Genomic DNA, 14,301 nt, shown 5'->3' on the forward strand with positions numbered 1-14,301 from the left:
GCCTTAATGAACTAAATTGACATGTTTATATACCTAATTGCTACTTTAAAAAGTTTGAGGGACAAATTGACTTTACAGGTAAAGTTTGAATGCTTATTTGATACATTTTATGCAAAAAAAAGTGACATTTATATTTACCTGGTATTACAGGTCACTAACAGGTAATTATGCATTGATGACTAAATTGACATGTTTATGTATGTAATTGCAACTTTAAATTACCACATTTGGTCCTTCCGATCAAAATTTCGGTCACCGATGATTATTTTTCGGCAAATAATTTAATTCAAGGACAAATTTGTCATTTCATCTTTCTAATTTTTTTTTCTTAAAAAAAAAAAAACAATGTTTATGGTTTAATTCAATTCTAACTATTGTTATGGTTTTGAATTCTATATTCAACATAAATAACTATTGTTTTGGTTTTGAATTCTATATTCAATTATTGTTGTCCAAAAATAGGTTTAATATTAATTAAATGGTACCTATTCATTACTATTAGATTGTAAAATCGAATTCCATGTGGCATGGAAAGAACAATGTTTATTGTTATATAGCCATATAGGATAATATATTATTGTTATATTAGGAATTTTAATAAGAGTTATCTACATTTAGAATATAACTTTTTTTTAGCACTAATAATTGTACTCATTGAATTTTATAGTTTTATTTTCAGAGAACGAGAACACATCACTTGAGCATTGAAATATTAATACTCCCGACAATTACAAACGGTCTAAACATTCATATGCCTATGTTTTGGGTGTTTTTGACAATTCAATAAATTCATTATTGAACATTATAACTCATAGTAAGTATGCAACTTAATTAAGTTCGTATACATCATACGAGTACATGTATGAAAGTCCCTACAAACGGAGTAGGATGAATAATTTATTGTAATTAATATGTGTAAGATTATTTTAATTTGAAAACAGTAACTTAATCGCACACATAACTATTGATTGCCAACCGAAGTGGACAAAGTAGTAATTTTATATTCAATGTTGTGTATCACGAAGTATTTAATAATTTGTAAATTTCAAATGTTCATTAGTAAGTTTAGTCATTCAACTTTGGGTGGAATACTTTACATATTTCAAAACCTATGTATCAATATGAAACTTGCATGGAGTCTCATATTCAAAAATAACTTTACTTAAGTGTTTGAATTAGTCTCATGTGTGCATTGCACAGGTATAATACTAGTATATAATTAGTAACTGTATTCTTTTGTTGTATCCCGTAATTTTTGTTTTGCACTTTAGGGTGCTGTTGCGTTTCCACAGGGTATGCCCTGTGTATTTGTTCTAAGCTTTCGGGTTATTATAAACATTTACATTTACCCAAAAAAAAGGAACCATGCAATTTCCGGCGGCGATGGAGGATGAAAATTTTGTGTTTAACTTAGTGATAGACGATGATAATAGTCCAGATGAGATGAAGTCCAGCATAGGTGAATCATTTCCTTCAACCTCCGCAAATGAAACGCATTCTTCTTCGCCAATGCAGATCACTCCCTCCATTCCTTTCGATTTCCCGATGGAATCGTTGGATTGCGGAGTGGACATGAACCCTAATTCCAATTCCAATCCCAATCTTATGTTACAGTCGCCGGTTAATGGAGAATGCATCAATAATAATGTTAATGGAGAAACCTGCAGCCCTTTTAATAATCCGGAACCGGAGTTGGATCACCGGAGAAGCGCCGCCGCCGCGGCTCCGGCAGCTAAATCCCTAGCTAATAATAATAATTCTGCCGGCAGTTCGTCCGACGACGGATACACGTGGCGGAAATACGGGCAAAAGCACGTGAAAGGGAGCGAGTATCCGAGAAGCTATTACAAATGTACGCATCCGAAATGCACGATGAAGAAAAAGGTGGAGCGATCGCCGGACGGGCAGATCACGGAGATCGTGTATAAGGGCGCGCATAATCACCCGAAAGCTCCGGCGACCAGTCTCCGGCGATCGCCGCCGTCGTTAGGAGCGGAAAGCTCTTCGTCGGAGATGATGAGCCAAGGGAGCGGATCTTGTTTCAGATCTCAGGCTCCGATTTGGGCAAACATTCACCACTATGGCAGCATACCGGAAAGATCTGCGTTGGCTTCGAGCAGTGATCTGACGGCTGAGATTTGCGATCCGCTGTCGTCGTTGACGACGAGATCTGCGGCGGCGATGAGTGGATTTGAATCGGCAACAACCCCTGAACCTTCATCTACACTTGCTAGTCAAGATTGTGATGATAATGAAGATGCAGTTAATCAGGGGATCTCCCCTTCCCAGTTTGGTGAAGATGGAGAATCCGAGCCCAAACGAAGGTATATTTTAAACAAAATTCTAAGATTTCAATTGAAATCAAACATTTAATTATTGGTATTGGTATTTATGACTATTGTACACATGTACGAGTACATTCATAAAATTCATCAGGAGAAAAGATGGGTGGTCAATTGAGGCAAATTTGTCAACAAGATCAATCCGGGAACCCAGAGTAGTGCTCCAGATTGAGAGTGAAATTGATATTCTTGACGATGGATATCGCTGGAGAAAATATGGCCAAAAAGTTGTCAAAGGAAATCCAAACCCAAGGTATGTATCAATCAATCTCATCTAGTCATGTTAGATAAAAATTAAATTAAATTTCTTGTTGATATGAGTGATCCTATTCCTATATGTAATGGTAGGAGCTATTACAAGTGCACAAGTCCCGGATGCCCGGTGAGGAAGCACGTGGAGAGAGCTTCCGACGATTTGAAATCCGTAATCACTACTTACGAGGGGAAGCACAACCACGAGGTGCCACCAAACAAGGCGGCCGTTGTAAACTACAACAGCTACAGCTCCGCCTCGGGCACCACGGCCAGCTCAGCCATGCCGAGAGCTCCGGCTCTCGGCGGCGTGGGCGTGCAAGATCACCACCCTTCGTTCCCATTTGAACGGAAACCCATGATTGCAGGCGCCGCCGGAGGGGACGAGCTACTAAGGCCGGAAATGCTCGACTGCTATGCCGGCGGCGACTTCAGGTTCGTGCCATCCTCCATTTACCCGCTCAAATTCCCTCCTCCGCCGTTGCAGGGCCGGAGCAGCCCGCTGACAGCGGCCGCCGCCACCTTCAACTACAGCCGGCCTCCGGGCATGGTGCTGCCGGAATTCCCCATGCCATTACTCCCAATGAGCCTGCCTCCATTCCATGAACTCACTAATTTACCTCCTCTTGCTGATTTTCTGCACTTCAATGACCCTAGCACAAAAGAAGAGCACAAGGAGAATGATCCCCACACATCATTACTATATGAATGAATGAATGAAAATATGCAGTTCATCATCTTCCATCTTCATCCAATTTTTTGCCTGAATCTTCAAAGAAAGCTCACTTTTGTCTAGACTAGACATTAGAGTAGGAAAGAAAGAAAGAAAGAAAGAAGGTATCCATGTATGAGATCAGAGCATCTTGTCTTCTGGTCACAACAAGATTTTTCAGACAAGATGAACGTGTGTGAATGGGCATATAACCATAGACAGATTCTGAAACAACAATGAAATGTAGTACATGTTTTGGAACAGGACAGCATCAAAATTGCCTTAATTATTCAAGAAATGTTTCACCATCATTTGTCTTCCAAATCAACATGTCAGCACCACAGTTTCCACAACCATTGCCAACATTTAAACCATGTACACACCAAACCTAAAGCCCAACAAATAGGAAACAACATTTGGGCTCGCACAAATCGGTTGGTTCTTGAGTGGCATATTGTGGGCAAGGACACAAGATCGAGCCCTAACAGATGTAGTGGGAATTTCGGGCACCAGGCACTGGTCACCGTAAAGGGAATTTCACCTTTTGTGGGCAAGGAAATAACATTTGGGACTCGGGAAAACATAAGCTACAAACAGTGCCTGCACTTTTCACCGGAAAAACAAAGCATATACAACAAGAAGTGCAAATTCCAAGACTAAGATGATCCAAACACACTGGAAAAGACAAGGAAACCGAGGGCACACAAATGCAAAATTTTACAGTTAGATGCTAAACAGAGCAGGGAAACAATAGTATGGTTGAGACACTGGAATAGGAGAAAACCTGCCTGTTGATATGTAGAGAATTGCAGGAAAACTTGAAATGTGTAATGTACAATAAACCATGGATTCTGAATGATATGAAGATCCTTCACTAAACCCTCACAAAATGGACAACAAACAATTACTAAGACAATAAATACTCTGTAAATTATATTTAAACATTACCCCAACCATACCATGCTATTAAAGCAAGGATTACACTAAATGGAACTCAGAGATAATAAAGCAATTCATAGACACAAATGCAATAGAGGAGGCGCAGATAACTAGCCCTGGCACGAAAGCTGTGATCTTGCATATATGCCCTGGCACGAAAGCTGTGATCTTGCATATATGTTGAAGAGACGCTTCACCAATTATGACAACATTGAGTGCAGAAACATTTGTATGTTCTCTGTTGCAGCAGTAACTCAAATACCATGAATGATGACCATGTTTCAGGTAAAATGCAGAAATAAATCTGAGTTAAGGACTCTAGGGATGGGGTGATGATAATTTAAAGAATACACTAACAGCACCAGTACTTACTCCCCAGATATCCAAACTAATAATGGTTTGGTCCTTTATTGCTAGTAATGAAAATTTTTTATGCTATAATGGAGTAAGAATCTCACTTTTACAACCAGAAAATCTCATCAGTAGTGAGAATTTGTAGATATGTGTAGAAGTAATATCTATGTTTAAAGTATCATGGAGCAAGAATTTCTCAAGGTAATTTTAATAATATATATATCCAAGGTAGGTAGGATATGGCATATAAAGTGACAGTGTCCATATGGACAACTGCACAATGCAGGTGACAGAGGTTATCCATAAGCATAGAATTTAGGACCCTAGATGCAATATCTAAGGCAAACAGATCCAATAGAGATGAGTACCAATACACGATTAAATTCAATCAAAGGAAAACTAGTCTGACAATAATGGAAATGAATGAGCCTCTATTGCAAAGTGCAAACATAAAGACATAAACTCCATTAACCCAGAACAGAAAATAAAAGGCAGAAGGTAGGTAAGTAACAGAAAGCCCATTGAAAAAACATCCAATTGGAACAAAGCCATAACAAAAATAATGATTAGTAATGAAGATAAAAATAGCAACCTGCAACTCTGCAAGGCTGCAATTACACTATACATTACACAAGTAAGCATTCATTGCTGCAAAATTGCATTCAAAGCAGTAGCAGATGGATCACTAATCTCTCTGCTCTATCAACAACTAATACCATAACAAGAAATAAAATTATGCCACCACAAAATCATTCATCAACCCACTGACCAAAAACAGAGTCTTGATAGAATAATCATATATATAGATCGAAAAAGCAAAATTTATGCAAGGAATAAACCTAACTGCACTGCTGCAGACTCTAATTCTATTATCTATTAGTACTGAAAAATTTCTCTTATAACTTTTCTTATGAAAGAAAGGGAGCTGAAGCCAATTAAGAGGTTCAATATAAGAAGTTGTTGCAGACTTGCAACATTAGCACTTAGCAATTTAGCAGTTTTGTTATACAAGTAGTTTTTTTCTTCTTTTTTTTTTGGAAGGTGGGTGAAAAGAATCAAAGATAAACCATTTTGATTGATGCTAAAAGCAAAGACCTTAGTAAAGGTATCACCATAACTTTAGTAAATATAAGAGTATATTCAGAGTTACAGACTGCAACTTCGCAAGTAATATAATTAAGCAGACGACTAAGATGGTAGAAACACACTTGATATTCATAACAATCACAAAAAACAACAGCAGTAGTGATTATTCCAGAACAAGTAACTACCACCAACAGATCATCATCATCATTACAAGACCAACGCAGACAATCAGTAACATCAGGATCAAGATTATTCATAATCAAGACCTTGAGGACACGGATACGGATATAATTAGCAAAAGCAATAGCGAAACAATCGGACGGCGACGAAGGAGACGACGGAGGCTTTCGATTCACTTTTTGTGACTGCCGCGGATCCCCGGTTTCGGCTTGTTAGCCTCGCCGCCGCCGCCGGAAGGAGTGGCGGCGTGGAGGTTATTGAGCTTCGTCTCGTCGAACGGGACCTTCGGATGGCGCGCGTCGTGGTGGATCTGCATCGATTTGATGTCCGGCGCGGTGACTTTGCAGAGCGGACACTCCAGCTTCGCGTGCCCGCCCTTATCCTGACCCGACCGGTCCGCTAGCCCGGCCTTCCCTCCGCCCCGGTTCGTGGTCGCCGCGTCCACCTTCGCCGCTATCTCCTTCGCCGTGTGCTTCTTCGGCTTCGCCTTTCCCGTCATGGCTACCGCTCGCTCTTCTCCTCTCTCTGCGTGTCCGGACCCGTGTAGTGCGACTATTTTAGGGTTTGATAATTTGGGGGTGATAGATGCTCATAACAGGGCTCGTCATCACCATATATATATATACACCGATAACTCTCCCTATTTAATCAGGATTATAATGACCTAATTTTTTTTTATACATGTCTCCCTCATCCATCACCGTTGGATTATGATTACACAATCTCGCAAAAAGCTCATCATATTTTCTAAAAATCACTTTCTTAACTCCTTAAATTTACTTTCTAATATTTACATTGTGACATTAATATAAATTACTTTATTACAATATCAAAAATAGAAATAAATTTATATGGAAAGTATAATATTTTTTTGCAAGATATTTATATACTGGTGAATTTTAATGGGTCAGATTCACCATGAACTAGATAAACATAAAAGTTGCATATAAAATATTAACAATAGCTCGGACTACAAATAATTAAATAAACAAAAAAAAATGAATAAATGATAATGCTAACTAGTTCAAATTTCAAACCAACTAAATAACTTGTAAGCAACTTAAGAGAAATTGAATTACTGCAAATATAAATTTTTTGTGAACTCGATTTCAGACAAAAATTAATGGTTATTCTCATTTTTGGTGCGTAAATTGCACCTTACTTGCCCAGCAGGGGAGTGTGCTACATGCGCCATAATTGAACACTTTTTTAATTTTTTTTTTCCATCCTTCCTTCCCCCTACGTGACTTCTTAAAAAATTGTAAAAGAAACCAATACCATTGAGTTTGCTAACTTTGCTCTAATTTCAACTCCATTTTTTTTTAAAGCAATTTCAACTCCAAATTTAAAACTAATGATTTAATTTGTAACAATTGCAACATCATAGGTTATTTAATATGGAGTACTCCGTAATAAAGTAGGGATTACACCATTAGTACTAATTACTTCCCGACCAATATATACTTAGTACTTGTGTTGGGCAAAGTTTTTACATTTTTTGAAATAAAATCTCTATCTTTTATTCTCTACACACCAAAAAGTTCTCTAAAATGTTGCCATCATTTTCAATAAAACTCTTTAAGTGTTCTACATTTGTTCTAGTTCGCAAAATAATATATCTGAACGCTTAAATATACTATGTTAATCCATTGTATCATGAGAAAATGACGCTTCAACGCTTATAGCACCATCAATAAGAAATAAATCAGTTTTAAAAAAAGTGTGTATCACACACATCTTGGATTAACCCATAAATTAGTAAATCAATTTTGAGAAATTTTTAATTTCGAATTTTATTGAAAAGTCATACAAACAGGTTATTGGTGAAACTTTTTCTTTTTTTTTTTGGTGTGTTGTAAGATTATTATATTTAAATTCTAGTACTATAATGTAAAACATTTGCATTATGTAACAAATATATTGCATTATATTATATTATTCTAAAAAAAAAATGGCCTTCCTAAATTGGTTATTAGTTAGTGGCTATAATGTTTCAATCTAAATTTATATGTGTACATTTTTGTTCTTTGGAATTTTAATTTGAAATATTTAGTTGTATAAAGTGACTATTTTGATATACTATGTGTGCAAAAATGAGGTTGATATGTAATCTTTAAAATGATGTGTATATAAACTTATAGACACTGCAACAAGGTCAAAATATTTTATACGGAGTATTTTATAATTAGGCTACAAACTATAAAAATTTAATATTAAATTTAAATTTGTTTGATATGCTTGCTATTGTTAGGCCGCATAAGTTAATGTGTTAAATGTTCAGATATAATTATTACAAGAAATAAAGATTTGTTTGTTTTTTTCATCGATAAAGGCTTTATAATGTGTTAAAAATAAACTTTATAATGTATTCATGTTGTCATATTATATAATTAGTATTTTAATGTTGCAATATTTTTATGTTGGTAACATTTTATGGTCTAAGATTTTATCACTCCGCATTATTTTTTTTTAAATTGTAGCCTTCAAAAATTTGGTGTACAATTGTATACATCGAGGATATGGCAATTACAAAATTAATTTCACAATGACTAAAAAGTAAATAATCAAGAATAATGTTGAAATGATGGCATTTTATTTTCTTTGAAGTCAATGTGTTACAAAATGAGCTATAAGTTATGAAGACAATACTTGTTACTACTAGTTATACACAAGAATACAAAAAATATGACTCTTTAAATCAGACTTTTACAACGTTTCTTGAATAACTTCGTCCGAAAGAATCGCATTAAACGTTTGGTCAGGGAATTGTCACTCCTCCTTTTCTCCTTGGTGGGTTGATTTCCAACTAATGATATTTCTTTTCCCTAAAAAAAAAACTGTGCATTAAAATGGTGCTTAAAACTGTAAAAATAATAACTAAAAATAAAAATTAAGAGTTGAGATTTCAAAAAATAAAAATAAAAATTTGAAAGTACAAAAATCCACAAAATTTATCTGATTTGTAAAAGAAAGGAAACATGCCAACTCCTATTACTGGTTCATGTACAAGGACTAAACTGAACAAAATTGTATAGAAGTATAGATAACTGAAAATAAGAGTTACTAGGAAACAAAACTTGAAGGTAAATTTTGACCAAAACTGAGAGTTGGTTAAAATTTAACAAAAAAGTTGTGTAAATTTGTAAAATGGAAAAAGATTTGGCTAATAATGCAACTTCAATTATTATGCCAAAAAGACTAAGATAGATCAGGATAGGAGCTAAACTGAAGTGATCCTGGGCTTCTGTACACTCTCTTCTTCTCCATACAGTAAGCGCCTCTTCTTTGAGCCATAGTAGCGGTAGATGATGCTCTGAAGGGAATACCGGATGCAAGAAACATCATATTCCTCGAGAAACCTAATGTCAGATTCTCTCCACTTCACGCCAGCAAAATGTTTGTACTCTTCCAACACAGATGACAGACGCCAATTCTGCAGTTTCCTGAGGCACCCCACAAGACAACCAGTTCGGTGCTGCAGTAGTAAACAATCAGTTTTTCATGTCAGCAGCATAAAATTAGCTCACTAAGCATCACAGAAGCACAAAATGGCCTCTAAGTTCAAAGAAAGATATTCGTTATGAAGAAAATTAAGAGGGATTGAAACCCAAACCCAAGCCCCCACCTACCCTTGTCCTTGCCCCGGAGCCTTGGTGGAGGAGGTAAATGGCAAAATATGTCTCAACAGTCTACAGATTCTCCAAATTGTTTGTACACTAATAAGTAGATTATAGAATTCATGGCTAAGTAAATTTAGACACAAGATCTTTTAGTATTCTACGATAGGTGGTGGCTCCTCCCAAACGAAGTATGTTAATAGCCAGGAAAACACATAGAGAGAATGATCATATTGTCAGACAAACTAGGAAGGGTTAACTAGTATGTTACTTTTCCACGCTTGCAATGGATCAGCACTGGATGATTTCTCACATCTACAAACAGAATAGAAGGAAGAATCAATACACAATTACTAATTTGAGAGCAAAAAAGGACAGTTACGAGTTACAAAGATTAGATCACAAGAGTAAGAGTTATACCAATTAAGACTTTGAGAGCCTCTGTTATGGCACCCCTGGGGATAGCAGATGGCTCCTACAAAGTGGAGAAACTATCAATTTACAAACTAAAAAAGGGCAATTCCATAACATGATCCCAAAATTGGGTTAACCTGCAAATAATTAATAGGGAATAGAACAAAAAAAATACTCATTCAGAGACATAAAAACTCATTAGAACAATAAAAAGAGATCAAAAGGCATACATATATCAGGACAAAAAAAACTTGCAAGTGCCTTCATTTTGTAAGACCACCCAGACATTGGGCATAACTCAATCTAGCCCTATGCACCCATCTGCCTATAACATTCTCTCAATTTGAAAAATAAAAAACCCAAGAGGATGCTTCATTATTAGGATTCTGTATTTTATCAGTTTCAGAATTCCTCCTTTTCTGTGTATTACTGTGACTCTACCTTAAACCGTCCTGTCCTAGCTGAGACTAATTCTTTTCCTGTCCTAGCTGAAACTAATTCTTGTATCTCTATAAATACGTCTCTTCCTATACTTTGTAAATATGATTGATCAATAACAAAACACTTTGTAAATTATCTATATTCTCATCTTCATGACATACAACTTTTGTTTAAAGATTATAATTGAACCCTCTTGTATGAATTGTTAAACCAAATAATTTGCTAGATTTCAGCATAGATAAGATTCAAGGGAAAAGGATAAGAGAGAATAAGAAATGACCTTGGTGCCTTCCATCCCAAATTGGAAAAGCTGAACTTTGTTAAGGCGGAGAAACTCCTTAGTCTCTTCAGGGTAAGGCTCCGGACACAGATATCTGCACACAGCAATAACGAGAATTTTCAATCCCACAATCCACGAAAAACAAAATCCGACGAAAAATTAAAATTCAAAACGCATACGCACATGATAGAGCGAAGATTAAGGGATTGAATAAAGGGGAAATTAGACGGCTGCGGAAACCCTGATCTGTAAATGCAGAAATCTTCCACCGCCGCGAAGTTGGGCGGCGGCACAAACACCCCGCCGATTAAACCAACCCGTTTCTCGTCTTCTCCTCCCTCACGAATCACACACATCTTTTTTTGCCTCCGAAATAATCTTTCTTCGATAAGATTCTTCTCTCTATCTGCGGAATTCACAGATAACTAATGCTGCACCGTCACCATAACCGCCATCATCATCATCAATTCAGAATCATCGTCATCGTTATGCTTGAGGAGAGGAAGAGAGATCCATTGTTGTTTCTATTTGGGGAAAAAATCAAAAAAAAAACCGGGAAGTAATAAACCTGAGCCCCCTATCCTAAGCAGGGAGGCGGGGGGTTTGGGGTATTGACGAAGTTTGATAGGAGGAGGATTCCTATTTAGGATTTCTAGATTTGGAGTTTATGTCATAAAAGGATTGGGAACTCCCAAAATTTATAAAAATCCATTATCCAATCAATCTCAAACTCGATCAAATTAGTTTTATAGCGGTGAAGATACTAAATGTCCTATTAAAAATGAACGCCACGTAATATTTATAAATTTTATTCTATGGGAACTCAATCTAAATTTGAGCCCAATGTGAATTTTTTTTTATAGAAACTTAATCAAAATTTTGATTTACAGGAAGCTCGCAACCGCTACTCGAATGTGTACTTTGGGTGAACTACAATGAGGTATACCAATTTATGTTCTTTAGCTAATCAACTCAAATAAAGAAAGTCAATAAACAACTCCCGTGAGATTCGAAATTGGAATCTTGTGATTACCAATCCAATTATCCAACCAACTTAGTTAGGGGTTGCCTTTCAACTCAACCTAAACTTAGCAAGTTAGCTAGGCGATTGGGGCATGACTGGTTGAAGTCTGTATGACGTACAATTATAGACCATTGTACCTATTTGACACGTTGGTGTGCCATTTGTGACACGTAAATAAACAATTTGAATCTAGTATAACTACTTCATTAGTTTCACGTTTCAAGTCATCTAATATCTCATTTTCACATCTTGTAATACTTATATTAGTACATTTCTAAATCGAAATTGCTCAACCTCATAAACTCAATTTGTATGCTTATTATTGGTAAACTAGAATTACTATAATCTCTTTGAATAATTAACGTCGTATAAATTCAAACATGTTTACCGATCTAATTTAGTAATTTACATTGTCAAACATATTAATATGTTATCAAATTATTAAACTTATTACACTACTTAAAAATTTTACGGCAACTTTATATGACTTATTATACCATTAGGTTAGAATAATAAATGTAATAAGAAACCAATATTTTTATATTATCTCTAATGTAATTAACTATTAACTAATTATTATAATAATAAAACACCAAGATTTTTTTTAATAGAATTATATATTTTTACTTATTAAACTGGTGAAAGGAATTTCGGTCAAATGATTGGGGCCACAAGGACAATGCCATCAATATAGATCGGAATATTCGGGAGAATTTTATGCGATAATTAACAGTGTTTTTTTATTGATAAATAAAAAATAGAGAAAACAAAGATTAAAATATGTACATTTCTTTCATTTTTAAAATAGAGATTACAGAGATCCCTGCCCAGGTGAATGAAGCAAACTATTTGGTCAGTCCCCTACCACTTAGTGTGCTGACCGTTAGGACGGAGGTTAGTTTTCTAGCTCTCGGCTGGATGGATACATTGGGAAAAACTCCAAAAAAAAAATTAGAGATTACAGATTAGAAAACAACAAAAATATGGAAAATAAATTTAGAATTTTAAAGTGAAATTATTTAATTTATAAAAAATTTTACATCTACTATTTGAATGTGCGCTTTGAGTGAATTTCATTTTGTAATTCTAACTGATAAAGGATCACAAGATAAAAGAATGAACTTAGATTGCTCGCAACTAACCAACTTTAATTAAAAAGACTAATTATATTGTATATTAACTCGTTTAGAGTTGTCACATAATATTCTCTTAAATTATATAATGTTTTGTAGTCAAAAGCTTTTCATATACAAACAAACAATATGCAATAAAACGAACATGGGATAAATAGAAAGTGCTCAAATTATATGTCATCTAGAAGATCGTTGAATGTGATGTATGATTGAAGACCAATGGTCGAGATAATGTAAACATATTGACTATACAAAACTTAATAATTCAAACATTTTGACTTTGACTTTGACTATGATACATCATAATCTAGTTCATTTACTTGTATTGTTCACTGTTCATTTCTTGATTCAATTATAATTATAAATAAGTAATTCAAAAGTATTGTATTTTCCCTTAAAAGTATTACATTTACCTTTATAAGTAACAAAAAATTTATTCCTGATTAGTATTACATTTGAACATATAAGTATGACATTTGTGCATATAAGTGTTACATTTTCATATTGACCCAACCCGACCATGGTGAGACGGTCTCACACAAGTTTTTAGCTAAATTTTATATATTAATAGTGAACTAAGTTCAAAAAAAAATAAAAAATAGTGAACTAAGGGTGTGTTTTGTTCATACATGTGAAAAGATTTATATATCAGCTTGGTAGGCTTCTAATTAAGTGTTGAGCCGTTCCACTAGGCTTGCTAATACTACTGAGTTGGACTGATTCACCTAGACTAATACTTAATATTCCGTTTGCAGGAATTCTACTTTTTGTAAAATATACTTTTATCATCTTTCTTCACCACTTAACTTTCATGATTTTTGTGTGCGTATAAAAAAAATAAGGAATTTGTAGTCACTATTTAAAATGTAAAATGATTAAATTTTACTTATGTGGTATAATTAATAACTTGCAAGTTACAAAAAAAAAAAAATAGTATTAAGAAGACTAAACTACAAGTTTGATTGAAGAACTCCAAGGACATTGATTTAGTAGATGAAAAACATGCCAGGTATTTTTTGTGTGCAAAAATTAAAATGTACAATTCAAATTCATGTTGAGTTTTAAAGTTAGGCTATGTTTGGCAAACCTAGCTGAAAAGGTAGCTGAAAACTGAAAAGTAGCTGAAAACTGAAAAGCTATAAGCTCGAAGTTGAAATCTGAAGAGCTGTTAAACTAGTTGTTATGCTTAAAAGTGTTTGGTAAAATTAACTTTTTGATAAACTGATAAATGTAAAAAGACTAAAAATGACATCTTCATATAATTTAAAAAATTTTAAATTTAAATAGGTTTGTTTATATATTAAAATATAAAATAACGAAATCAATATATTTAAATAAAATATAAAGCAAGAACATATATTTGAAAATATATAAAGTAAAAAAAAATATTTATAATTCATAAGATTAAGTTCATATAAAAATTAATGTTCAAACACAAATGTCAAACTAAAATTACTATCAAACATAATGAAAAGAAAATGTCAAAAGGGTTTTAATTGAGAGGGGTAAAGGATGTCATTTATTTAA

The 14,301-nt window shown here is 34.5% G+C and overlaps 3 protein-coding genes across 3 annotated transcripts; 1 reads left to right on the plus strand and 2 right to left on the minus strand.

Annotated features, from left to right (window-relative positions):
- Positions 1-1,322: 1,322 nt before the first annotated feature.
- Positions 1,323-3,614, plus strand: LOC116008288 (probable WRKY transcription factor 2). Its single transcript, XM_031248673.1, has 3 exons — positions 1,323-2,324; positions 2,437-2,595; positions 2,691-3,614. Exons 1-3 carry the CDS (start codon positions 1,366-1,368, stop codon positions 3,304-3,306), a joined length of 1,734 nt encoding a protein of 577 aa, XP_031104533.1. The 5' UTR covers positions 1,323-1,365; the 3' UTR covers positions 3,307-3,614.
- A 2,081-nt stretch (positions 3,615-5,695) lies between these two features.
- On the minus strand, positions 5,696-6,474 carry LOC116006203 (protein METHYLENE BLUE SENSITIVITY 1-like). Its single transcript, XM_031246505.1, has one exon. It carries the CDS (start codon positions 6,362-6,364, stop codon positions 6,038-6,040), a length of 327 nt encoding a protein of 108 aa, XP_031102365.1. The 5' UTR covers positions 6,365-6,474; the 3' UTR covers positions 5,696-6,037.
- Positions 6,475-8,436: 1,962 nt separating this feature from the next.
- LOC116004997 (tyrosine-protein phosphatase DSP5-like) lies at positions 8,437-11,274 on the minus strand. Its single transcript, XM_031245212.1, has 6 exons — positions 10,801-11,274; positions 10,618-10,711; positions 9,903-9,957; positions 9,754-9,797; positions 9,092-9,340; positions 8,437-8,690 (listed from the first exon to the last, which is right to left on the minus strand). Exons 1-6 carry the CDS (start codon positions 10,971-10,973, stop codon positions 8,559-8,561), a joined length of 747 nt encoding a protein of 248 aa, XP_031101072.1. The 5' UTR covers positions 10,974-11,274; the 3' UTR covers positions 8,437-8,558.
- Between the last annotated feature and the right edge of the window lie 3,027 nt (positions 11,275-14,301).

This window comes from Ipomoea triloba, chromosome 2 (genome assembly GCF_003576645.1).
Source record: "Ipomoea triloba cultivar NCNSP0323 chromosome 2, ASM357664v1".
Classification (NCBI taxonomy): domain Eukaryota; kingdom Viridiplantae; phylum Streptophyta; class Magnoliopsida; order Solanales; family Convolvulaceae; genus Ipomoea; species Ipomoea triloba.

Bases quoted from the DNA above. Each gene is read 5' to 3' on its own strand.
- LOC116008288 (XM_031248673.1), top strand. From the start codon at position 1,366: ATGCAATTTCCGGCGGCGATGGAGGATGAAAATTTTGTGTTTAACTTA. The intron at 2,325-2,436 runs GTATATTTTAAA...AAAATTCATCAG, and splicing joins GAATCCGAGCCCAAACGAAG to GAGAAAAGATGGGTGGTCAA. The intron at 2,596-2,690 runs GTATGTATCAAT...ATGTAATGGTAG, and splicing joins AAAGGAAATCCAAACCCAAG to GAGCTATTACAAGTGCACAA.
- LOC116006203 (XM_031246505.1), bottom strand. From the start codon at position 6,364: ATGACGGGAAAGGCGAAGCCGAAGAAGCACACGGCGAAGGAGATAGCG.
- LOC116004997 (XM_031245212.1), bottom strand. From the start codon at position 10,973: ATGTGTGTGATTCGTGAGGGAGGAGAAGACGAGAAACGGGTTGGTTTA. The intron at 10,712-10,800 runs GTGCGTATGCGT...TGCTGTGTGCAG, and splicing joins CTTAATCTTCGCTCTATCAT to ATATCTGTGTCCGGAGCCTT. The intron at 9,798-9,902 runs GTATAACTCTTA...TTCTGTTTGTAG, and splicing joins GGCTCTCAAAGTCTTAATTG to ATGTGAGAAATCATCCAGTG.